At 44.2% G+C, this 25388-nt stretch overlaps 1 protein-coding gene across 1 annotated transcript in view; it reads right to left on the minus strand.

Annotated features, from left to right (window-relative positions):
- CDHR3 (cadherin related family member 3) overlaps positions 1 to 25388 on the minus strand; it is a 103746-nt gene that overhangs the window by 12854 nt on the left and 65504 nt on the right. The window contains exons 6-13 of the mRNA XM_042781407.1: positions 24880 to 25028; positions 21907 to 22096; positions 12618 to 12789; positions 10906 to 11008; positions 9761 to 9859; positions 7369 to 7595; positions 4339 to 4510; positions 2157 to 2407 (exon numbers count right to left, since the gene is read on the minus strand). Coding sequence (XP_042637341.1) covers positions 2157 to 2407; positions 4339 to 4510; positions 7369 to 7595; positions 9761 to 9859; positions 10906 to 11008; positions 12618 to 12789; positions 21907 to 22096; positions 24880 to 25028 — 1363 coding nt within the window. The remainder of the gene's footprint in view (positions 1 to 2156; positions 2408 to 4338; positions 4511 to 7368; positions 7596 to 9760; positions 9860 to 10905; positions 11009 to 12617; positions 12790 to 21906; positions 22097 to 24879; positions 25029 to 25388) is intronic.

Genomic DNA, 25388 nt, shown 5'->3' on the forward strand with positions numbered 1-25388 from the left:
GCTGTTGCATTGTGGTAAACTGTGGTCAATGACATGAGACAAAGTATATGTGAACTGCTGTATGGAAAGTGAATTTGCTCTGTAAATCTTCACCCAAATAAAAACAAATAAATTAAAAAAAAAATGCCATTGGCTTTTTTTCTTCCGAATCATAGAGTAACCCGGGGATTAGATTAGCAATTGTCTTTCATTGGGATGGCATGGACTATGAAAGTTGTTCTTTTCCACCTTGTAGGTTTTTCACTCCTCTACAAGTTGCCACTGCCAGAGGGGTGTGCCAGTATCACACTGAACCTCAAGTTCAGCATCTGCTTCCTAGAGCACGAAACAGATAAACAAGTTGCAGAGATTTTAGGATTGGAGATGTCATAATTGGGTCATGCTTTAAGCCCAAGAAAGGTGGCAATTCCTTACTCAGGGGACCCTCCTGGCTTCTATTGTAACCAGAAGTCTTTAATGTTATTCTATGGCTCCATTCATTGTGGGTAATATTGATAAAAGCACAGGTGGGGTAAGTATTAATCAGCTCTTGATAAGACGCTGAGAAGCAGAAGTTGGCCACCTGTCATAGATGATTTTTTAAGGTTCTGATTCTGTTTCCTCTGGCAGGTTACAACTATGGAACTGCTGACCAGGGGTGCAGCTTTCACAAGCCAAGAGGAAGAAAGGGAATAAAAAGGCCAGCATAAATATAAGCCAGTTCCTCCAAAGAACAGAGGAGATAACCCTGCAGTCAGAGGCCAAGACTTTGCCTTCCTTCACACTGATTGTATTCTGACACCTGTTATTTCCTTCCTAGCATTTACCACAATCTGTAATTATTTTATTAATTTGCTTACTTGTTTGTTATCCATCTACCCATCTAGACCAGTGGCTCTCAAACTTTCAGGCACATAAGAATCCCCTGGAGGACTTACTAAAAACACAGATTTCTGGGTCTCATTGACAGAGTTTCTGATTCAGTCATTCTGGGGTTGTGATTGGGTTCCAATGTCTTTCCCAGGTGGCCATGATGATGATCATGGTTGGATGAGGTGTAACCTTAATAAAATGGTGAGGCCTGAGGATTTACATTTGTAACAAGTTCCCAGGTGATGCTGAAGTTGCTGGTACATGGACCACACTTTGAGAACCACTGACATATATCCAAAGCTCCATGAGAGCAGGAATCATTTTGTTCACCAAAGTAACTGGCATATTATCACCATTAAATCAATATGTAGAGTAAATGAATGAATTTTTTTTTGGAGTGGAAATGGGGAATAGTAAACAAAATGGCACATTGTGATGCTTCAAAAGTGGAGAACACCTGACCATTATCTGCTTTCATGGACATTGATTTGCAGGTGGCTCTTCAGACCAAGCAGAGAAGGGGTTGTGAAGTGTTCTGGTTCCCTAGCGCCGCTGTGACAGGAATGTACCACGGATGGGATGGCCTTAACAAACAGGAGCTTATTCTCTACAGTTTGGAGGGTTTAAGTCCAAGTTCAAAGTGCCAGGCTCTAGGGACTGTGTGAAAGCCCCTTGACCTTGAGGCTTCTGTTCTGTCTCTTGCCGTCCCAAGGTCAGCAGAGCAGGGAAGGCTGCTCAACAAAGACATGGCTACATGCAAGGTCCAAGCATGCCATAAGCTAGAGACCATTCCCAAGGCTTCTCCTTACATACAGGAAGCAAACCACATCCAAAAGGCAGCTACTCAGCTGCTTGTGGTAGATACCCCCATGGAGCTGATTGCCAGTCTCATCATGGAGAATAACTACCACCAACTGCCCAGCCACTCAACCAGGCCCAGCCAAGTTGACATACAAATTTAACTACCACATGAAGGGAGCAACAGGCCACATGCCCATGAAAATTGGCTCCTGTGCCACAAGCACCACAGATAGTTAATGCCTGATCTATCACAGGTCCCTGCACAAAGACACAATCTTCATTATCAGAACAGGTAAAGTGAATGGTCCTATGAGTCCAGGGTCTCATCTAGTTCTTTGTCTGCCACCCACGGACTACTTTGATCTAGCCCTTGGTTTCCATCCTCAGCAACATCCTAATACCAAAGCTCTTTCAGTCTATCCCACATTTCCCTGGCATCAAAGGGTTCCGTCAATGTAAATCACAAAGGAATGTGGTTGGGGATTATAGGACCAAAGCTTTACCTTGGGAGTTGTGGTGATGATTGTGGTTGGGTGAGGAATAACTTTAATATTCAGTGTCACTGTCCCTGTTTCAACAAGAGCCTCAGCCTTCTTCCTTCCAGACAGCAAGTTGTCATCTGTTATGTAGACAAGCAGCTTGTAGTCCCAGATCTTATCAAGGCCACCAGTATAGTCAAAGCGAGACGCAAGCAACAGGTATGAGACGTTGGAGCCAGCACTGGGAGAGAAGGCAAAATGATTGTTGACATTGCCTATATGAGAATTGATATAAGGGTATAGGAAAAAGGAAAAAAGAGAGTAAGAAGTAAAGGTTAGAAGAAAAGTACATTCAGTCTTGTCCTCAAATGTCCACACCTCAAGGGTACACTGTGTTTTTGATGTACCAGGGCTGGCTCAGTGATATGTATAGGCTTTAATTGCATCAGAGATTTCATCCATATAAGAAATTCTTGCTCACACCAGTATGGTTGACAGCAAGGGTGAGTACAGAAAAGGATGACAGCACAACTGCCCTAGGACAATCAGGTGCCATCTTGCTGAGCATCAGGCAGAGAGATTTAATAATCCTGATGCAGCACCTTCCAGCCTATCCTTCCCATATGGCATTTATTTAAGTAACCACATGCATAACACACTCAGACCAGAGTAGACTACAGGAGAGAAGGGCAGGCCACATACTAGCTATAGGTCAAGTTTACACCATGCATTCCATGCAATCTCACTGCTGTCCCCAGGGTCCCCCAAAGGAAGATGCCTCCTGGCTTTTCAAGAATCCTGGTCCTGCCAGGTTTGCTGGTCCAATAGAGCCTGGTGTAACCCTGAGACTATGGCCCCTAGCTGCCCTTCAGGTCTGGAATTGAACCCACACCTGTGGTTTCCAGCCAAACAAAGTACAGGCATGTGAGTTAAACATTTACCTCAAGTAGACACACGCCCTTGGAGAGAACAATCATGGGAGAAGGAAGGGCTGCTTATGCACAGGGAGATAGCTCAGGGTGCAGGAGAGTATGAAGGGATGGACACTGGGAGGAGGTAACTATGGGGAGGAAATGGGAGGGGAGCTTTTGCATTGTAAATTTTGGTCAATGACATGAGACAAAGTATATGTGAACTGCTGTATGAAAAGTGAATTTACTCTGTAAATCTTCACCCAAATCCTAAATAAATAAATAAATAAATAAAAACTAAAAAAAAAAAAAAGAATCCTGGTCCCGGGTTCTCCTGCAGGATGTAGTCCCCACCACCACCACCCATACACACACACACACACACACACACTGTTGGGACTCACGGCTCATAGCTCAAGGAGCCTGGGGCAGAGAGGCTGCCAGCCCAAGCACGCTCTTGCTCATTCCTCCAGTGGCTCCAGACTCATTACTGACTGAAAACCAGTAAATGGAGCAGGAGATGATGCAATTTTCACTCCCTTAGCAGTGAAGTGCACCATAAAGGCCTTGGGGTTCTTAGTATGGATTATTTCCATCTTTGGCAACTGCAATCTCAAGGCAGCGCATGCCTCTGGGTTTTGTGACACAGAGAGCTCCAGAGGCTTCCCTCTGCTCCAGTTCCTGCTCTGCCAGCGCCCAGCAGGCGGCCGTGAGGGAGCGTCCTCTTGCACTGGAATCACTCTGCTTGTTTAGGTTTAAATCTCTGGCCCCAGCACTTCATTAGATGAACTATTTTTGTCTAATTTCCATCGAGGGGTGCTCTCACCCCCCAATGGTATATTTTTAAAGAGCAAAAATGAATGGAGCAGAAGAGAATTCCTGAGGACACATTTCAAAATGCATTTCATCTATTTAATCTATTATTACCCAGAGAGAGGACCGGGATTCCCTGCTTCCATTGCAAGCTTCCAGGAAAGGAGATGGTTGATGAATTGAACTAATTTTTTTTTTTTAATTACACTCGCATGATTTATGAATCTTTGATTGTCTAGTCTGGGTATTTGGGGGAAGGGGTCACTATCAATAGGATTCACCCTTCTTGGGCCTTTGGGCACCCTGTGGGGGTCTGGGAAGGGCACAAGAACCTTGGGACTCCTCACCCCTACTTTCCATATTCAATATCTTAAATCACCACACACACTGTGTGAGCACAGACTGCTTCCCCATCTCTCTAAATAGCTACTAAGGCCTGAGACACCAGGAGACCTCAAGAACAGGGTCTCCAAGTATTGTACCTGGGCCAATGGAGTAACGAAAAGATCGGGGGCTGGAATCGAGGTCAGTACACATCAGCTTAAAATTCTGAATATTTGTGCCAACTTTTAGATCCACTGGAATGGCCAGGAAGGAACTGTTTGGGGTACATACTGGTTTTTCATCATTTTCTTCAAGGATGTCCACAGTAACCTAGAACAACAAGAAAGTGGTCATTCTTAATAACCAAAAAACAAACCAAACCAAACTCACTGCCGTGGAGTCAGACCCAACTCACAGCGACCCCTCCTTGGGTTTCCAAGGCAGTATCACTACAGAAGTAGATTGCCCGACCTTCCTTCTGAGGAGTGGTGGCTGGTGGGTTTGAACTGCCAGCCTTCCGGTTAGCAGTCAAGTGCCTTAGGCACTACACCACCAGAGCTCCTAATAGCTAACACTTATTAAAGGCTTACTGTGTGCCTGGCACTGGAGTAAACACTTTTCCATGAATTAGCTCATTTAACCTCATATGAGAATAGAGAATATGATTATTCCCATCTTACAGACAAGGAAACCAAGGCTCAGAGAAGTTAGATAACTGACCTAAAATCATACAATTCATAAGTGGCAGAGCTGAGATTTAAACTCAGGTCTGCACTATTTCAAACCCTATGCCATTCATATCTATGCTCTCTGTGTGTGTGCACAGTATATGAAATACATTTACGTACCTCAACATACTACATGTATGTAGTATCAGGCACATTGGCTCATCCCCAAAGGATGCTGAATTGTTTCTCCAGTAATGGTTATGGATCTACAGTCATCCACTATACTTTCTTGATCACTGCCCCTTGTGAATTGGGAGTTCAGACTTTAACTTTGGAATAGAGTGCAATGGTTCTCAACATAGCTACACATTCCTGGGCCATGTTCCAAACTAAATGTATTAGCCTCTCTGGTGCTGAGGCCCAGGCATTGTTACTTTTTTACGTTCCCTACATGATTCTAATATTCAGCCAGAGTTGAGACCAACTGGGATGGAACGAGTGTGTCTGGCTAATGCAGGATCTCACCTGTAACCTGGGCTATCAGCACTGCACTAAGCCAGTGGCATTCGCCGGCCATAGGTAGGGGCCAGCCTCTTCTCTTTCACAGCTGTCTTTTTCGCCTGGTGAATTGGAATGGGGCCTGGGATGGCTGCCAACACAGAATCAGACTGTCAGCCCTGAAAGGGACTTATGTGATCATTTAGTTCATCACCCTTTTTAAAGCTTATGAATTTTGAGTCGTATTCATTCTACCTTTGATATTTGGGGATTTCAGCTATTTCTGAGCCCAGGAATAAATTGAAATGTTCAGTCTAGTTAGCTCCCAAAGTGGAGTCCATTCATTTTTCTCCCAAAAAAACCCAGCCTAACAAACACTGCAATTATCTCCAGTGCAACACATCCTTCCCTGAGCTAGCAATGATGAGCCTCACATATCATCCTATTAATTCAAAGCAAGTCATCAGAGGAGCTGGAGTCTTCGGGCATTGGGTTATCAGTTGAATATCCATTTAAGAGATAGAGAAATTGGAACATGGAGATAAACACTGCTCAGACCCCTGAGGAAATTGGGATCAAAGTTGAGACATGAACTTCATCTCCTGACTCTGACTCAGTCACTCTCTACATCACACAAAAGTTCATTTTTTCTTCATGCTTTTCCACTTTATTCATAGGGAAGACTAAGAAATAGTTCTGTCTGTGTGGCCATCCCATTACCCTCAGCCTGTCCTAATCACTGACAGCATTGATCTCTTAAACCCTTGCTACTCAAAGTGTGATGCTGCCTTGGAAACCCAAGGAGGGGTCTCTATGAGCCGGGTCCAACTCGACGGCACATAACAACAACAACAACAACTCAAAGTGTAGTCATGGACCAGCAGCATCAGCATCACTTGTAAGAACACAAACTTGAGGCCTCAGACCTTCTGAAGCAGACTCTGCATTTAACAAGATTCTCAATATCAAAGGTTGACAAGCAACATAGCACTGGGTTTGTTGTCGTTGGCTGCCATCGAGTTGGTCCTCAACCAAGGTGAGCCCACGCCCAGTGGAATGAAACATGCCCAGCCCTGCTCCATCCTCATGGTGGGCTGTAGGTGAGACCATTGTGATCCACTGGGTTTTCACTGGCTGATTTTTGGAAGGCGATAACCAGGACTTTCTTGTCTGTCTTATCTGGAAACTCCACTGAAACCTATTCAGCATCATAGCAACATGTGAGCCTCCACTAACACATAGGGGGTGGCTGCACATGAGATGTATTGGCCAGTAACTGAACCCAGGGGTCTGGCACGGAAGGCAAGAACTCTACCACTCAACCACCACTGCCCCATAGCACTGTGTTAAGCCACATCATTTTAAGACCTACCCCATTCTGGTGTGTATAAAAAACAAACAAAGTCACTGGCATTGAGTCAATCCCAACTCATAGGGACCCCCTCCTTGGGTTTCCAAAGCGGTCTCACTATGGAAGTAGATTGCCCAGTCTTCCTTCCGAGGAGCGGCTGGTGGGTTTGAACTGCCAGCCTTTCTGGTTAGCAGTCAGGTGCCTTAGGCACCACCCCACCAGAGCTCCTTCTGGTTGTATGGGAGCGGTTAAAACATGACAAAATTACTGTTGGGGGCAAATGCAGAGCTACAAAACCGTCTCACTCTGGGTGGTGTGCATCTCCCCATTAGCCCACCGCCCAAGCAAAGGGAGATTTAAAGGGCAACAGAGGGACATTTGTCCCACAGAGTGGCTTTGTGGGTTAAGCAGAGAGTCCAACATCTGGCTAGCAATCTCAGTACTTCTCTGAGGACCCCACAAATATAGGCCTACAGCCATCAATCTGTATTTCCTGAGCACCTCTGCATGTCCAGTTGTGCTGCCCTGGGCACCAGTACTCATTTCCTGTCCCATCTGCAGGCTATGCCCTATGAAAATTCCTCACGGCCACAGCCAAATACCCTAAGGATGCCAGAGAGGTCTGAAGTCAGAGGCTTGGTGTGAGCACACCGAACAATAGCTACACTCACAGTGACGGAGCTTGTGTCCTCGTGGTTGGTGGCTTGGATTCTGAGTATATAGGTGGAGGTAGTTTCATAGTCCACTTTTGTCACTAGCTGGAGTTCTCCTGTCTTGGGATTAATCCAAAATATGTTTGGGTGCTGGAGGCTGGCCCCTCCAGTGACGATGGAGTACACGATGCTGGTCTGGGGCAAGTCTTTGTCAGTCGCTTGCACCTGTCCAATCTGGGCTCTGGCTGGAGGAGCAGAAGATATTTGAGATTAGCACTGCTTTAGGGGTGGTGGGGCACAGGGACAGACAGCCCACCTCACTGCTACTCCTCACTACCAGAGGGGAATGACTTTTGAGGCCCTTTGTGTTGTGCAAACTCTATAGGTTTTATAGCTTCAATTCCATTAAATTGAAACAAAACAGAAACCCACTGCCGTTGAGTCAGTTCTGACTCCTGGTGACCCACGTGTTATAAAGTAAATCTCTCCATAGGATTTTCTAAGGTATACTCCTTAAATGTCACCAGGTCTTTGTTCCACGGAGCTACAGTGGATTAGACCACGAACCTTTGGGCTAGCACCTGATTGTAAACTGTCTGTGCCACTGAGGACCTAGTCCATTCTAATAAGCATCCACTAGGTACCTGGCCTAAAGAGGAACCTGGCTCTATGATCCAAGCAGCTGGCCTAGGTCAAGCAAATACTATGAGGCATTAAATCTTAACATTACACACAATTTGTGCGCTTTTTATCGACTCCAAGCACGCCAATGATTTTGCCATCATAAACAACACTGCAGGGAATATCCTTACAACTATATCTTTTCCTAGCACTGTTGTCTAAAGTGAGTTTTTCCTTTCTTGCCTTATATTCTTTTGCGTTTTTCAAATTTCCTATAATGTGTATGAATTGCTTTTGTAAACAAGATTAACAAGAAACGGTTTTAAAGAAATTAGATGATAATAAAATAGAAATGTTTAAGTGCCACTGCACTTTTCTTATTTTACAAATTTATTGATGGAGCTGCTGGAGTTCTGACTTGCTTGTTTTGTCAAAGTTCTTTCTCATAAATTATACTCCCCAATGGCATAGACCTTCTCTTAGTCAACTATGTAGCTCAGCACCAATTAAAGTGCTTGATCCAGCGGGAAAGGGGGGGACTCACTGCCATCGAGTAAGATCAGACTCATAGTGACCCCTCCTTGGGTTTCCGAGGCAGTATCACTATGGAAGTAGATTGCCCAGTCTTCCTTCCGAGGAGTGGCTGGTGGGTTTGAACCACCAGCCTTCTGGTTAGCAGTCAAATGTCTTAGGCACTATGCTACCAGAGCTCACTGACCCAAATAGGTGATCAAAATAATTGTTGAATGATCGATGAATTTATTTATTTATTTTAAAAAGCCTTATTTATTACTGTTGCACTTGTTATTAACTGGCTAATTCTTTTTGTGTTTTGTTTTAAACTTAATGCCAGGAAATAGAGGCCATCAAAAAGAGAGGGAATAAAATGGAGGGGAGATAATTTTAGAAGGAGCATTTGGATATACATATTTTAAAAGTGGAAATAAAAAAACCCCACCAAACTCCATTGGGTCAATTCCAACTCATAGTTGTTATGACCCCCTTTTGGTTTCTGAGGCGGTAAATCTTTATGGAAGTAGATTGCCCAGTCTTCCTTCTGTGGAGTGGCTGGTGGGTTTGAACTGCTAACCTACTGGCTAGCAGTCAAATGTCTTGGGCACTACGCCACGAGAGATCCTTAAAAGTGGAATAAGTAACCCAAAATCAAAGGGACAAAAGCCATGGGAAAATCTAAGATTGCAGTAGAGAGTTAATGTTGTTACTCTGAAACTGGGAGGGATGAGAAGAAACTGAACCCGAAAGGAGCAGCTGGGACAGACTTTAATGAGGGCGAGACTGCAGGAATCAAGGTGTTAGACAGGGCATGAAAGAAGGCCTCCAGTGAACGCCAGTAAAGCAGAGAGACAAGGTCTTTATTTTGTTTTTTAAATGAAGGGACTCTGGGAATGGGAAACTTTATCTTTTCAATTTCAATTCTCTGAGTGATCTGGATAAAAATCACAGTGGAGACTAGGAGAAATTTAGGCTGCTGCAAATAGGGAGGATTAGAGGAATGGGGCAAACAGACAGAGCAGCAATCAGAGCTTTCTGAGAAATGCAGTTTAATCAACAGTTTTCAAAATCCAGACTTCACCTGAAGGGCTCCACAGCAGTCAAGACAATTTAAAAGAAAAAGAAGGGATGCAATAAACACTAATCAGCTGTGAATTGCTGTGAAAAACACCATGCAGGGCTTCTCAAAGGGAGCTTCCCCTCTACGGAGCATGCATCTGGATAAGTGAAGCCAACAAGAGCAGTGTGGTCCGCGTCCCTCATGTCTGTTACCTACCTGAGCTTACTTCTGAGACATTAAACACATAGGACGGCCTATCAAAGATGAGAGGAAACTCATTTTCTGGGCTTGTTAGGATATAAATGTAGATGTTATCTAAAAACAGAAATAAAAATTAAATCTAAATATTCTAATCTTAGTCCTTCATTTACTTTTTCAACATTTCTAAAGCATCTTCTGTGTACCAGGCTTTGTGCAAAATATTAGGGTTACAAGGTGAATAAGACATGATGGTCACTGCCTCAAGGTGTGTGCACTGAGATCAATTCACACACAGGGCACTTTGGAAGCCAGAGGAGGACCGCCTCCCAGGAAGAGGTGTATGCTGGGCTTTACAAGGGAAGTTATACCAGCTGCTGCCAAATCGATTTCAACTCACACAACCTCACGTGTGCAGAGTAGAACTGCCCTCCACTGGGTCTTCAAAGCTGTGACCTCTCAGAAGCAGATCAACAGGCCTGTCTTCCACAGTGCATCTGGGTAGGCTTGAACATTTTGGCTAGTAGTCCATGCTTAACCACCCAGGGACTATTAAGACAGAGTTAGGCAAATGGGTCCAGAGGTGGGGATAGGGTGGGTTTCTTGGCATATGCAAAGATATCGAGGTTTAGAAAGCAAAATTCCTTCAGGAGATACAAGCTGTTTGGACTAGCTGGGAGGAAGTGGGTTTAGAGGGGAGTGACAAGAAATGAAGCTAGAAGATTAAGTAGGGGCCAGATGATCAAAGTCCTTGTGTGTAAAACCAAAGAGTTTGAACTTGAAAGCTATAGGAGACACTGAAGAGCTTTAAGTAAGGAAGTAATATGATGGCATTTGCATTTCCTAAAACATCACTAATAGAAATGGGAAGGATGCATTGGAGAGGGGCAAGACAGAGACAGAGGAACCCTTAAGAGACTGTTAAGTGTTGTAATTCAGCCAAGAAAAGGAGGACCCTGCTTTAAAGCAGGAGCAGCGGGGTGCAGAGCAGAGAGTGGGCAGATTCTTGAGATTGTAGGAGGTGATATAGAAGGAAGGACTTATTAAATGTTCTGGGTACCGAAGGGGAGAAGACTGGGATGACTCTCAAGTGTTTGGTTTTGTCAAAGTCTCTTTCTAAACACAAAAAGACAGCTCATGAAATAAATCAGAATGATACTTGCTTTTATAGTAAGGAGAGGCAACATCCTGTACTTGGATTATCATGGAGTATTTATTGCCAAATGCCACATTAGTTGGATTTTCATAATCTAGATCACCGATCAACTAGATTAAAACAGAGATTAGACAGAATAAACAATCCAACTTATTTGACTGAGAAAGACATTTTCATATACTGCTAGCTGATGTGTAAACTGATAAAACTTTCTGGACAGTATTTTGTCTCCACATATATAACTTTAAAAAGCTATACCCATACCTTTGTTCATTACTAAAGAATTTATTCTAAAGGATTTATCAAGAATCAGGATTTATCTGTACAAACATGGTCATCAAGCACTATTGCCCAACAGCAGCAACTCACATCTTCAGATTAGTTGAAGAAAAGCAGGATAAAGAATCCTTTTTGCAGGGATATTTTCATTATTTAAAATACTTATGCATATTTAGAATACTTATATACATATATCTATAGAATATGCATAAAATAGACATATAGAAAAAAGACAAGAAGGAAATATATCAAAAGAGTAACAATGATTATCACTGAATGTTTTTGTGTTTTCTACATGTATTGATTTCCTAAATAGAAAGAAAATAGGAATTATTTTTCAAATGACACTATGAATAAAATTGTTAAGATTTTCTTGGGAAATGAAGGAAGGCTTGTGGTGGGATGTGGAGAAGGGTGAAGGCTTGCTTTACTTTTCTCCCTAAGGCTTTATCTCTGGTGCAAACCACTTTGGAGACCCTACCCACCCAATTTCCCCACCCTTCTATTTCCTTCTCTACCACCCATAGGCAGGAGCCTTTTATAAATAAGGGTTTCCACAGCTCGCTTTGTCCACCTTGCATGCCCATCCTCTTCCAACTCTGCCTTTGCCCCTCTGGAGTTGCTGTATAGGAGAGGCGCTACCTATGCACCCTCAATCTCCCATTTGGGTCCCCAGTGGTTCGGTGGTTGTCTTTCATTGTTAGCTGCCATCATGGTGACCCAATGCACAACTGAACCAAACACTGTCCAGTCCTATGCCATTCCCACGATTGGTTGGCGATTGGACCAGCGGGATCCATCAGGTTTTTATTGACTGATTTTCTAAAGTAGATTGTCAGCCCTTTCGTCCTAGTCTTTCTAAGTCTGGAAGCTCCACTGAAACTTGTCCAGCATCATAGTAACATACAAGTCTCTGCTGACAGATGGGTGGTGGCTGCCCATGTGGTACAGTGGCTAGGAAGTGAACCCAGGTCTCCCATCTAGAAGGAGAGGATTCTACCACTGAACCACCAATCTCTCACCCAGTGAGCATGTAATGCTGAAGTTATCAAGATACATTCAGGGCCTGGCCCTGCGTTCTTGCACCTCACTCCTTTATGGGCCAGGAATGAGCACTTAAATAAACAAAAGTACTTGAGCCCAGAGGGCACTAATGTGACTGCAGAGGCATACTAAACAGGCATGCCAACTGTGTGCTATGCAAGAAAGAGTCCATTCCTTAGCACCCCGGGCACAAATGTACATAACAAACCAGTCCTGGAACGTGGGTAAAATAAAGAGCAAATGGGAAAAGCAGAGTCACTATTAAGTTTGTCCGTTGCAATCGCTCCAAGGGGGGAGTTACCTTGGTAATTTCTCTCTATAGGGCAGCAAATACACTATGCATGTTAGACCAGCTTCCCCGTTGCCCTTTAAATGACACAATGACTGTTAACTGACCACAATTTTCCCAGAGCCAGCTGGATCCTGTAAAAATCGGCTGCTGCTCCCCACTCCAGATGGTGTGGTGAAGTTGAATTTGTTGTTTGGTGTTTCGCTGTCATTATCAAAGCAGAACTTGTTCAGGTCCAGAAGCAGCGTCCCCTTGGCTGCTCTTTCAGGCACCATAATGCTGGCGGAAAGACACAATTCAGTATTTTCCCCCAACAAATGCTGATTGAATGCTGCTTCTGTCTTAGCCTGGTCACCTCTACTTTAATTTCAATTCAAAGCAAAGCCATGGTTATTACAAGAACTTCTGAACTGGTCTCTCTGCTTCTGTCCTTGCCTCTCTTTAGACTATTCTTAATACAGAAGCTAGAGGGAGCTTTGTTAAAATGTGACATCAAGTCATTCTAAGGCCCACATGGCTCTCCATGTCACTCAAGTCCTACCCTCGACCTATGAGCTCTACACGGTGTCTCTCACCCCTCTCATTGCCTCTCTGACCTCATCGCCTACTAACTGTTCTGCTTGCTCACTCTGCTCCCACCACTCCCGCCTTCTGGTGTTCCTGGACCACCACTCAGCTCTGGCCTCGAGGTCTTTGAACTTGCTGTGGAGACCTCTTCTCACAAATTGCCATATGCTCACTCTTCTGTCTTCTTTACTCTCTAATCAAATGTCACCATCCCAGTTTGACCTTCTCTGGCTACCTTGTCTAAGTCAGTGGCTTCCTTTCCCATTCCCATCTTTATTTTTAATTTTTAGCACTTACCAGTTTCCAATATACTATATGTTTTACTTATTTATCCTGCTTATTGTCTGTCCCTCCCCTAGAAGATAAATCCACAAGGGCAGGGATTTTTGACTGCTTTGTTCTCAGAACACAGTAGGAACTCAATAATATTTGTTGAATGGACGAATGATACTTTGTGAGACTAGAACAGAAGTGATGAAAGACATATTTTTGTTGTTGTTGTGTGCCCTCGAGTTGGACACAATTCATAGCGACCCCTCCTTGGGTTTCCAAGGTGGTATCATCACGGAAGTAGAATGCCCAACCTTCCTTCCGAGGAGTGGCTGGTGGGTTTGAACCACCAGCCTTATGGTTAGCAGTCAAGTGCCTTAGGCACTATACTATCAGAACTTCTCAAAGACATATGAGTAGTATAAATTGAAGCCCTGCCTGCCGAAGTTTATAATCTGGTTAGAGAAAATCCCTGTACCCCTACACCCCTCAGCCTCCATGCTTTGAAGACTGGGATTCTTCAACTTGTGTTCTAATGGCTTTAATGTCTCAGAAGGATCTCTTAACTCCTTGGTATAATTTATTCAATAAGGGTCTGTTAAGCGTTGAATTTGGAGGTCCCAGTCTCAATTTAAGGAGCTCTGGTGGCATAGTGCCTAAGGCATTTGACTGCTAACCAGAAGGCTGGCAGTTCAAACTCACCAGCCACTCCATGGAAGGAAGACTGGGGAATCTACTTCTGTAAAGATTTACCACCTCAGAAACCCAAAGGAGGTTGCTGTGAGTCGGAATTGACTCGATGGCAGTAAGTTTGGTTTTTCAGTTTTTTGAGTCTCAATTTACTCCATGGTCTAAGCAAACAACACAAGTGACTAAAGCTTTCCTCAGACTTAGAGCCTTCAGGTCCAGCTAAGGGAGACGATAACACCTTTAGACTTTAATTCATTTTGAGGGCCTTTAGCATGTCTCCAGGCTTCAGTTTCTCCATCTATAAAATGGACATAAATCATGTCAGTTAGCTTCAGCTACATAACAAACCAGACCAAAACATAGTGCTTGAAAACAAGCATTTATTATTTTTCACAAGGTTGTTATTCTCTGCCATTAAGATGATTCCAACTCATAGTGACCCTCTAGGACCGAGAACTGTTCCATAGGGTTTTCTAGGTTACCGAGCAGATTGTCAGGTATCCTTTCCCATAGAACGTAGCTGATGGGTTTGAACCACTGACCTTTCGGATAGCAGCCAAGCACTTAACATTTTGCCACCAGGGCACCTTTTTCTCACAATGCTATGGTCATCTGGCAGTTCTTTTGGTGCTAGTCCATCTTGGCTAGTCTCTGGTTATCTGGCAGCTTGCCTGGGGCTGAGTAATCTAGAATGGTTTCACTTACATGTCAGGTGATGAGATGATGGTTGATCTCTGCTTTGTTGTCTCTCTTCCTCCACTATGTTAGTTTGGGCTCTTCACACAGAGATTACAAGGTTCCAAAAGTGCCAAGAGAAGGTAAGTTCCAACATGCAAGCACTTTGCAAGTCTCTGCTGTGCTGCATTTGTGAATATTCCATTGGCCAAAATTGGCCAAAGCAATTCATGTGGTGGGAGGACAGTCAAATCTTTCTTCTCTGAGACCTAATGTGTTGATCAATCCAAAGCAATTTATTATCAGTTCTGTTTCCTTCTGTTCTGACACCAGCTGCACATGCAGCACTTCTTTCTCTGACCTGGAGCCTAGTCAGAGCTCACAAGTTAAAGGGCACAGTCCTCCAGACTGACAAGTCTGCCCATGACTTCAGATGCCAGCCACAATCTTAGAAGTCCCTACAATACCCTCATTTCTGACCTACTGCCTACAAATCTGAGGGTTTCCAGTACCTCCTCTCAGGATACCAGCCATAAACTCAGGGGTTTCTAGACTCCCCTCATTTCTGACCTACTGGCTCCACTACTCCCTCAGAGTCAATACTTCATTAAAACAACTCACAGAACTCATGGAAAGTGCTATACTTCAGATTACAGGTTTATTATAGCAAAAGGATACAAATGAAGGGATGCATAAGACAAGATCTAGGAGGGTTATCAACGTGAAGTTTCCATGTTCGAAAAGGAGATGTGCTATACTGCCACATGCATTGATGTTTATTATCAATCAAGAAGCCCATGGAGCTACCATGTCCACAGCATTTATTGGGGCTACATTTACATGATTGGTTGAATCATGTCTCCCTCCCCTGAGGTTGGCTGATATCACATAGTGGGTCCTTCTGGCTCCACCTGAGTCACCTTATAGCATAACTTGACAGGTCTGGAGCCCTCTTAGATAAGAAAGGCACTTCAATCATTGGGGAAATTCCTAGGTTTTAGAGGCTCTCTCTTAGGAACCAAGGACAAATTCTCTGGATGAAGTTAAATTCTTTACTCCACATGTGGTCAAGCACAGCTTCAAGAAGTAGAAAGATAGACCCTACCTCTTTATGATGGGGGGAATGGCAAAATCACATTACAAAACTGTGTATATAGGTATATAGGCAGGAAGAAATTTGTGGCTATTTTTATTTTTTTGCCACCTACCTAGATCATAACATGCCTTGGGCAGAATTTCTTAAAAACAGTATATCGTGGCTGCCATCAGAATGTGCCTTGCATTCAACTACAGGAGTATAATTGGCGATGGCCCCAGTAACTATGCTCTGAAGTCCATGGCCGCTTTTGCACTGAGGCCATATGCCAACAACTGGGCGTGGCAGAGACATTAAGGCAGGTTTACTTCTGTCTTCTGATAGCTAGTTGATTTTGGCTTGAGGACTTCCTGATGGCCTCACTGAACTTTTCTTGGGCTTCATGCAGTCTAGGACATACCTGTCCACCTTCCCTCCCTCTTTCCTTCATTCAGGGTCAGACCTACATGGTGGTCCGATGACTCTCCCAGACTCATGCAGCTCTCTGCCCATATTCTCCCACATAGAAATTAAATCCTTGCACATTTAATCCTGCCTTGGCATCTGCTTCTTGGAGGGCCCAGACTAACATGTGTTAAGTTCTTCAATCCTCTCTCTGTAACTAAATTGTGCTCCTTTCTACCTTCCACAGCCTAATGGCAGCTAAAATGGGCTCTGAGCACAGCAAATGTGGAGCAAGTCTGACAGCAAGCATGGTCTTGAACTGCTGAGAATAGTTGGGTTTGCTTCCTGGAAAGAAGTTTCCTGGCAGGTGTAACTGAATCTCCACGATGCTTCACTGGCACAGATCACACATGTTTGGGCAGGATTGGAGTTGGAACATTTTTGTTCCTGCCTCCATTGCACAATGTCATGTTTATATTAATAATCACTTATAGTTGTTATTATTGTTAGTTGCCATTAAGTTGGCTCCAAGTCATGGTGACCCTAGGTACAACAGAATGAACTGTTGCTTGGTCCCATGCCATTTTCACGATCATTGGTATGTTCGAGTGCATTGTAGATATTGTGTCAATCCATCTCATTGAGGGTTTCCCTTGTTTTCACTGACTATCGACTTCACCAATCATGATGTTCTTCTCCAGCAACTGGTCTTTCTTGATGATGTGTCTAGCGTGAGTCAGAATCTCACCATCCTCACTTCGAAGGAATATTCTGATTCTTAGAGTATTGGTGCTTTTGTGTGCTATCAAATTAAAACTGCCCCATGGGGTTTCCTAGGCTGAAATCTCTATGGGAGCAGATTTCCAGGTCTTTTCTCCCATGGAGTGGCTGGTGGGTTTGAACCATCAACCTCTTAGTTAGCAGCTGAGTATTTAATCATTTCACCACCGTGGCTCCTTTTCTTGGTGTAGATATCATTTATTAAACATCAACTATATGCTGTATCATACCATGTGTTTTAAAAATATTTATCTCTAATATTCTTATTTTCAAAAGGTATACATTCAGAAGAAGAGAGTGGCTTAGAATAGTTCAATATCTGCCCAAGAAAGTGGGTTCGTTCAGGCCCGATTATTTATTGTCTGTGTTGGTGTCACTGTAAACTTTATTAAGTTCCCTCACAGAATAATGAAACCCATAGAGGGCTGAAGGATTTGAGCCTTGATTACCAACTCTGAGGAAGAGTCCAGGGTTCTGAAGCCAGATATTTCAGGCACTCCAAAATAGGATTCCACACTCCTCTCCTCAGAGCTGTGTGTCTTGTTCTTGTATTCTTCCTTAACACTTGGCATTTCTTCCCTAAACACATGACCTAGAAAACCACACCCCATTCACTAATCCCTGCCTCAAAGGCCTCTGCCCTCCCTCCTTGCCATCCACACTCTGAATTGGCCAACTTTCTCCACCTCTTGCTCACAAACAGCTTGTGAAGCCCATTCAGCCAAGAGACCAGAGAATTTACAACCAGCACAGCTGGGGCTGTCACTGAGCCTTTGATGCCTCCATCAGGCTGAGGTTCATTCATCATCAGCTCAAGAAAGCCTCAGGGGCCGCCTCAGTCAGTGTGAAGGGCTATTTTGAACTCTGAGCCCTCCAGAGAGCCTGCATGGACAGTGGACAAGGGGTATCGCCTTCCTCCAGTCTGGCGTCCTTCTCATGCCCAGCGCATTGCCACTACCAGGGCCAGGCCGCCTCCTTCCATCCACACTTCTGCCAGTGCACAAACTCAGCAGAAAGGACCTTGCCCAGGACCCCTTTGCAGGGACAGATGTTGTCAGAGACTGTGGTTACATTACTTCTGTTGTTATTTTGTTCTTTTTCAAAACCTGCTCCTGTGCTTCCACTTTGGCCAGATGAGTATCCCGGACATGGTGTGGGTAGGGATGGAGGAAGAAGCAAAGAGGAGAGGATTGTCAGGTCTTCTTAGTGCCTATAGCATGCAAATGAGCCAAAGGACATGCAGGTTGGGTTTGTGGAATAAAGACTCCGGTTCCTGTCTGCCGAGGAAGGACCCCTTTGTTGCCCTTCCCCACACCTTGGCTTTCATAGGACCGCTGGAAGTCACCCTGGCTAGAAAAGCCCAGAAAAAGGACTTGAATGTTGTTTAGAATTATCTTCGGAATTATCTTCAGCTAATCCAGTGACTGATTTAGGGCTGGCCTTCGGTGCTGAAATGGAGAGATTAGCACAAGCAGGACTCGGTAGGAGCTTGCCTGATCAGTCTGGGACACTGGAAATGTGATTTCACCAGCCAGCCCTGGCAGCCACTAACCTGGTCTCCGGAGATGGCCCAGAGTGAGCAATCGATGAAAAACCGTTAAAACTCAGTAAGAGAAAGACAATTCAATTTAACAATGAACAAAGGATTTGAATGGACATTTCAGTAGACATTCCAAAGAAGATAAAGAAATGGCCAAAAGCACATGAAAGCATGCTCAGCACAGTTATGTACTAGGGCAATGTACATCAGAACCTATGGGGCAGTTCTACTCTGTCACATGGGGTCACTGTGAGGGGATTGACTCAAGAGCACCCCACAACATGAAGTGCAGTCTGCAAGCTCAACACACACACAGGGGACTCTGGGCCACAGGAAGCTGTAATGTGTACTTAAGAGATAGGTGCTGGAGGGCGAACACTGACAAGGAAGGTTTGAGATAGCACATCCTCTCCAGGCCTGTATCCAGAGTTCTTGCTCCGTAGCCTTCAGGGCCAACCATTCTGACCCTCCCCCACCTCTCAAGACAAGGCAGTAAAGAAAGGCAGGAGCATCTAGACAGGCAGGACCCAGGAGAGGAATTTCCCAGGATGCACTGGAGCCACACCAGGAGTACTCGCATAGTCTTTTCAAAGAAAATCAAGACTATGCTATGGGTTGAATTATGCCCCCCCAAAATATGTGTTGTAAATCCTAACCTCCACACGTGAGGTTATAATCCCATTTTGGAATGGGTTGTCTTTGTTATGTTAATGAGGCAGGAACAGTAGAGTATATCTTGAGTCAATCTCTTTTGAGATACAGAAGAGATTAAACTAGCAAGTGGAATAGAAATAGGGTAAAATAGATGCCAAGACACATGGAGATCTCCAAGGAACCAGGAAACAAAAGCTGAAGAGACAAGGGCCTTCTTCCAAACTTGGCAGAGAGAGCAAGCCTTCCCCTAGAGCTGGCATTCTGAATTCAGACTTTTAATCTCCTAACTTGCGAGAGAATAAATTTCTGTTTGTTAAAGCCATCCACTTGTTGTATTTCTGTTATAGGTGGTACTAGAGAACTAACACAAAGTGGCTCTGAATACCATCTCCACTCTGTCTCCAGGGCCCAGACTTCTCTTAACAGTGGGTATGTTCCATTTATGCATGTAATGGTATGGGTGTCACCATCCTAACCATGCCCACCCATCTCACAGATTAAGAGCCATGAATGCTTAGGGCAGGAATAGGAACCTATCATATGATCAAAGCTATTATGACTTTACCGGGGTTTCAAAAGGAAGCAGAGGTCAAATTAGGATAATTCTGGGAAGGTTTAATAAAGAGACTATTATAAAGGTGCAGACAGAGTGTATGGAAATCTCAAGGGATGGTGCAATATCTCAGAGCCAGTAAGAGTGGAGCTCCCTTACCACCTCCAGGCCTGAAAGAGCCATTGGAGGGAGGAGTTTCTGAAACTAGAACCCAGGGACAGACAGTGCTGTTTGGAGAGGGCTGCCTTATAGGAATAGAGGCCTTCAGGAAGTGAAGGGACATCTAGCTGGCAGAGGTCTCACTAGGGAGGGAGCCAGGTAGAAAAATATTCTTACTTCACCGTCCCCATGTCCTCCACCTCTTGCCTATTCAACAACATGAAGTTCCTTTTGAGGTTGTCATACAAATCAGCCTCTCGGGGCACAGGGGAGGGTGGAGAGTGGATTTGGAGGGGCAAATGGGATGTGCCCAGAATAGAGTTTAACTCTTCTGATATCAGACTCTTGTCTCACTGATTTCCTAGCATGATGCTGGGCATATAGGTAGGAGAACAGGGAGACCTTCATAAGCATAATGAAGGAATTTATATTTCTATTGCTTTCCCGGGAGTCCCTGAGTGGCACGGATGGTTAAACACTCAGACTACTAACCAAGAGATTAGCAGCTCAAGCCCACTGCCAGAGGTCCATGGGTGATAGGCCTGGCAATCTGCTCTCCAAAGGTCACAGCCCTGAAAACTCTATGGAGCAGTTCTACTCTGCACACATGGGGTCACCATGAGTCAGAATTAACTCGAGTGTAGCTAACAACAGTGGGTTACCCTAGGCAATCTATTCCTTTGTATGGTTATGGATATTGATTGGGTCCATGCCCAAATCCACCCAGAGCTTTAAAAGTCAACTTGAAAATTCATCAAAGATAAACTCTGAAGGAGACTGTCCATGGGGAGATCCAAATCTGAGGCCTGTTCTGGTCTTCAGGGCACTGTCTCCCTACCTTCTCTCTCCCTCACATCTCCCGCAAGTGGAAAAACCATTTCAGACTCCAAAAAACTGGAGACTGGTTGCTACAAATCACAGAGATGACATTAACCTGGGGAGTTATTCATCTTGCAGCTTTTGATAAAATAATAGAATGACAATACTGTTTTTTAAAAGCATATTAACCTACAATCGCAAAGGACTTTATTTTTCAATAACTGTGAATAGATTAGGGAGTCCTGGTGGCACAGTGGTTAAAGTGCTCAGTTGCTAACTGAAAGGTTGGTGATTTGAACCAATTAGCTGCTTCATGGGAAAAAGATGTGGCAGTCTGTTCCATAAAGCTTTACAGTCTTGGAAACCCTAGGGGGTAGTTCTACTTTGTCCTATAGGGTCCCTATGAGTTGGAATCACCTCTATGATAGTAGGTTTGGGTGGCTGGGTGAATAGACTGTGGGACAAATAACAGGTCAAAATATAGCAACTCACTTGCATTCCATTTGTATCTGCGTTTTTCCCTTTATGTTGCTTTTTGTTTATAAGCAATTAAGTTGTGTAAGGTGAATTAGATGCTTTGTTTGGTTTTAAGTAAGCACTTGGCTTGATTTATTCATAATTCTAGTGGCGTGTTTCTCTGGGGGTTCCTAGATACTAATCCTAAATCTCAAGATCTGTTATAACTGCTAACAAACAGAATGTCTGGCCACTGGTGGCAATAAATAAAGAAAAGGCACAGTCCAGAGAGGCTCTAACAAGTCCCTGTAGTATTTTTCACCAACTGAGTTGAACATGTTATTGAAAGGCAGAAAATAAAAATTAATTTTTAAGAGAGTAAGAAATTGGAGAAGAGAGATAACAGAGTAAAGAAAGTGAGAGAGAGAGAGAGAAAAAAAAAAAAAAAAACGTATTGTGAAAGGAATACCTATGTACAGAACTAGGGAAGTAGATTGCCCAACCTTCCTTCCGAGGAGTGGCTGGTGGGTTTGAACTGCCAGCCTTCTGGTTAGCAATCAGATGCCTTAGACACTATGCCACCAGAGCTCCCTATGTACAAAACAGGACAGTTCAAGTTGACTTATTTTTTTGAGCCATTTCCCCAAATTCCTATAATTCTTCCATTCCTCCTGAGAATACAGCAGAGAAACCGAAGGGTCCAGAGCCACCACAGGGGTAGAATGCCCAGCACAGTTCTCAAAGCTAGAATACCTGAAGGTGAACTTGGCACAAGCAGCAGGGTTGTCATTGATGTCTTCCACAATGAAGGTGATCTGGATGCGATTCTCCTGGCCCCCTTGGGGTCTATCCTTCACCAGAATTTCCAGAGAAATGGTGGGGTTTTGTCTTAATTCATGTGCATCTCGGTCTAGCCTGTTAGCCACTTGGATTGTACCAGTCACTAGAAGGCAAAGGTTAGAACATGCCTTTGAAGAGAAATGAAAGAATAGGGGTATATGGAGACTTGGAGAAAACTGGAAAAGAACATTCTAATATGAGGACTGGCTTGCAAAGAGAATATCTGCTATAAAAACACAACTTTTTGAAAAGCCCATATAAGTTCATAGACATTTTCTGGGGTATCAGGATTGCTTCTCCTGGAATTATTTGCCCCAAACCACAGTCTTGAACCCCTGGAAGGAGCCTTGCCCAGAGTTAATTGGACTGGTGGACACCTGACTTTAGATCTCAACCCACTGATTCTTTTAATGGAGAATTTTGAATTGAGTGTCATGAGCTAGAGAATCAGTAGCCGAGCTGGGTTGTAGTAGAGCTATGGGTCAAAGGCCGGAAGTATAACTGCTGAGGTCCCTAGATGAGCCTGGGCCCTGACAGTTTGGCTTTTTCTTATGAGATACCAGTAACATGTTGATAGAGTTTCCCTCAAACCAAAACCAAACTCACTGCCATGGAATCAATTCCCACCCATAGCAACCCCCATCAGGTTTCCAAGGTAGTAAATCTTTATGGAACTAGATTGCTCCATCTTCCTTCTACAGAGTGGCTGGTGGGTTTGAACCGCCAACCTTCTGGTTTGCAGTCAAATGCCTTAGGCACTACACCACCAGAGCTCCTTCAGGCCTCCTGACCTTTTTAAAAATTCCTTAGGTTGAATTAGTTTCCTTAGTTTTTGTTACTTGCAACCAAAGAGTCTTAATAAACATTCTCCAAAAAACACAGTGCTTCTTAAAACTTAATTTTCCAGTAGTAACTAAACCAAGGAGGTGCTGGTAGTATAGTGCCTAAGGCAATTGACTGTACTACTACTTCTGTACTGATATTGCCTCAGAAACCAAAGGAGGGGTTGCTGTGAGTTGGGTTTGACTCAATGGCACATAACAACAACAACTAAACCAACCTCACTGCCATTGAGTCAATTCTGACTCATAGTGACCCACTTTGGGTTTCTGAGGAGGTAAATCTTTACAGAAGTAGACTGCCCAGTCTTCCTTCTTCAGAGTGGCTGGTGGATTTGAACCACCAGCCTTCTGGTTAGCAGTCAAATGCCATAGGCACTATACCACCAGAGCTCCTTTCCAGTACTAGGGTGAACAGAACTCTAAACCATGGTCGATCAACCCTCACTATCAGCGGGTTGAGGTCCATGATGCCAGAGCACTAGGAAGTTTTCAGCTATTGCTGTTGCCCTCCCTTCCCTGGGAAGAGGTATTCTTTGCCCTAAAGCCTTTGGGACAAATAATGCATTGCCTTTCTGGGATTGTCCAATACCATCCACCACCACCAGTTACTGTATAGTCAGTTTCAACTTCTGGCGACCTTGTGTGTGTTAAGAGTCAAACTGTGTTCCACAGGGTTTTCAATGGCTGCTTTGTTTAGAAGTAGAGCACCAGGACTTTCTTCCCAGGCACTTCTGGGTGGACTTGAACCTCCAACCTTCTGGTTAGCAGTCACACACATTAACTATTTGTGTTACTTAGGGCCTCCTCTCCAATGCCACTGTTAGGTGCCATTGAATTGGTTTTCAGACTCACAGTGACCCCATGTGACAGAGTAGACCTGCCTCATAGGTTTACTAGGTTGTAATCTTTACAGACATCCAGCACCAGGCCTTTCTCCCATGAAGCCTGGGTGGGTTCAAACCACCAACTATTCAGTTAGCAGCCAAGTTTGCACCACCAAGGCCCCTTTCTCCAAAGCTAGCTTCCGCAAAATCAGCAAGGCAAGCCTTCCCAGGAGGAAGACTCCCCTGCTGTGCAGCAGTGTTATGTAAACCCAAACCCACTGCCATCCAGTTGACTCAGACTCATAGTGACCCTATAGGGCAGAATAGAACTGCCCCATAGGGTTTCCAAGGCTGTAAATCTTTACGGAAGCAGACTGCTTCATCTTTGTCCTGTGGACCAGCTGGTGGGTTTGAACTACCAACCTTTGGTAGCAGCGGAATGCCTTAACCACAGCACTGCCAGAGTGCCTTAATATTTTGGATGTTTCAGGTTAAATAAAATGCATTATTAAAATTCATTTCACTTATTTATTTTCACTTTGCTTAATGTGGCTACTAAACCAAACCAAACCAAACTCACTGCCGTGGAGTCAGAGCTGACTCATAGCGACCCCTCCTTGGGTTTCTAAAGCAGTATCATTACTGAAGTAGATTGCCCAATCTTCCTTCCCAGGAGTGGCTGGTGGGTTTGAACCGCCAGCTTTCTGGCACTATATCACCAGAGCTCCCTAGAGAATCTAAAATTACATATGTGACTTCCATTATATTTCTATTGGACAGTGCTGGTAGGGATCCTCTCTTCAAAGACCTCAAGGTATCCTCAGGACATCTCACCCATCAACATTACACACTCACTATCCTCAAAGGTGAAGCGTGATTTAACTGGCAACACTGTGTCCCATTCCGTTTCCCCAAACCCCATAACAGCTGCTTTTAACACAGCTATCACCCTGATAGGGATCCCCACTGGCACAACAGTTATGCACCCAGCTACTAACCAAAAGGTTGGTGGAAGGAATCCATCCAGCAGCTCTGAGGGAGAAAGGCCTGGCAATTTGCTTCTATAAAGATTCAGCCTAGGAAACTCTATGGTGCAGTTCTATTCTGTCCCATGGGGTTGCTATGAGTTGAAGTTGACTCAACAGCATCTAACAACATTACCCTGGTAACTTATGATGGGCCCTAGACAGAAGAGGGGCACATCTGCATGTGTGACTTACATTGATTTATCATAAAATAGTTGTTAGCAGTAGTAATGCTGTAGAAGAGACGGCTGGTAAAACCTTCATCATCAGGGTCCTTAGCTGTGATATTGGCCACAATGGTCCCTAAACTCAGCTCCTCCAGAATCGTGTACACTCGCGTTGGGCTGGAACACAAATACAGCAGCCACAGTGAATTTTCAGGGGCTCCAGAGGGTGGAGTCTGGGAGGTGGGTATTTTGGTTAGTGCTAAATATAGCGCTGGCTGTTTAAGTTGCATCTGCATGCTCTGAAGGAGAACACAGCAGCTGAAAGGAAGAGAGACTGATGTTTTTTTTCTTCTTGTATTTCCAAAGGTCACCTCCCGTTGGTTGTGGAGTTGTGCCTAAGGCATGTGACCGCTAACCAGAAGCTGATGGTTCAAACGCACAAGCCACTGCTCCGAAGGAAGATTGGGCAATCTACTTCTGTAGAGATACTGCCTTGGAAACCCAAGGAGGGGTCGCTATGAGTCAGGATCAACTCGA

Source organism: Orycteropus afer, unplaced genomic scaffold (genome assembly GCF_000298275.1).
Source record: "Orycteropus afer afer isolate SDZICR_OR568_19922 unplaced genomic scaffold, OryAfe1.0 scaffold00007, whole genome shotgun sequence".
Classification (NCBI taxonomy): Eukaryota; Metazoa; Chordata; class Mammalia; order Tubulidentata; family Orycteropodidae; genus Orycteropus; species Orycteropus afer.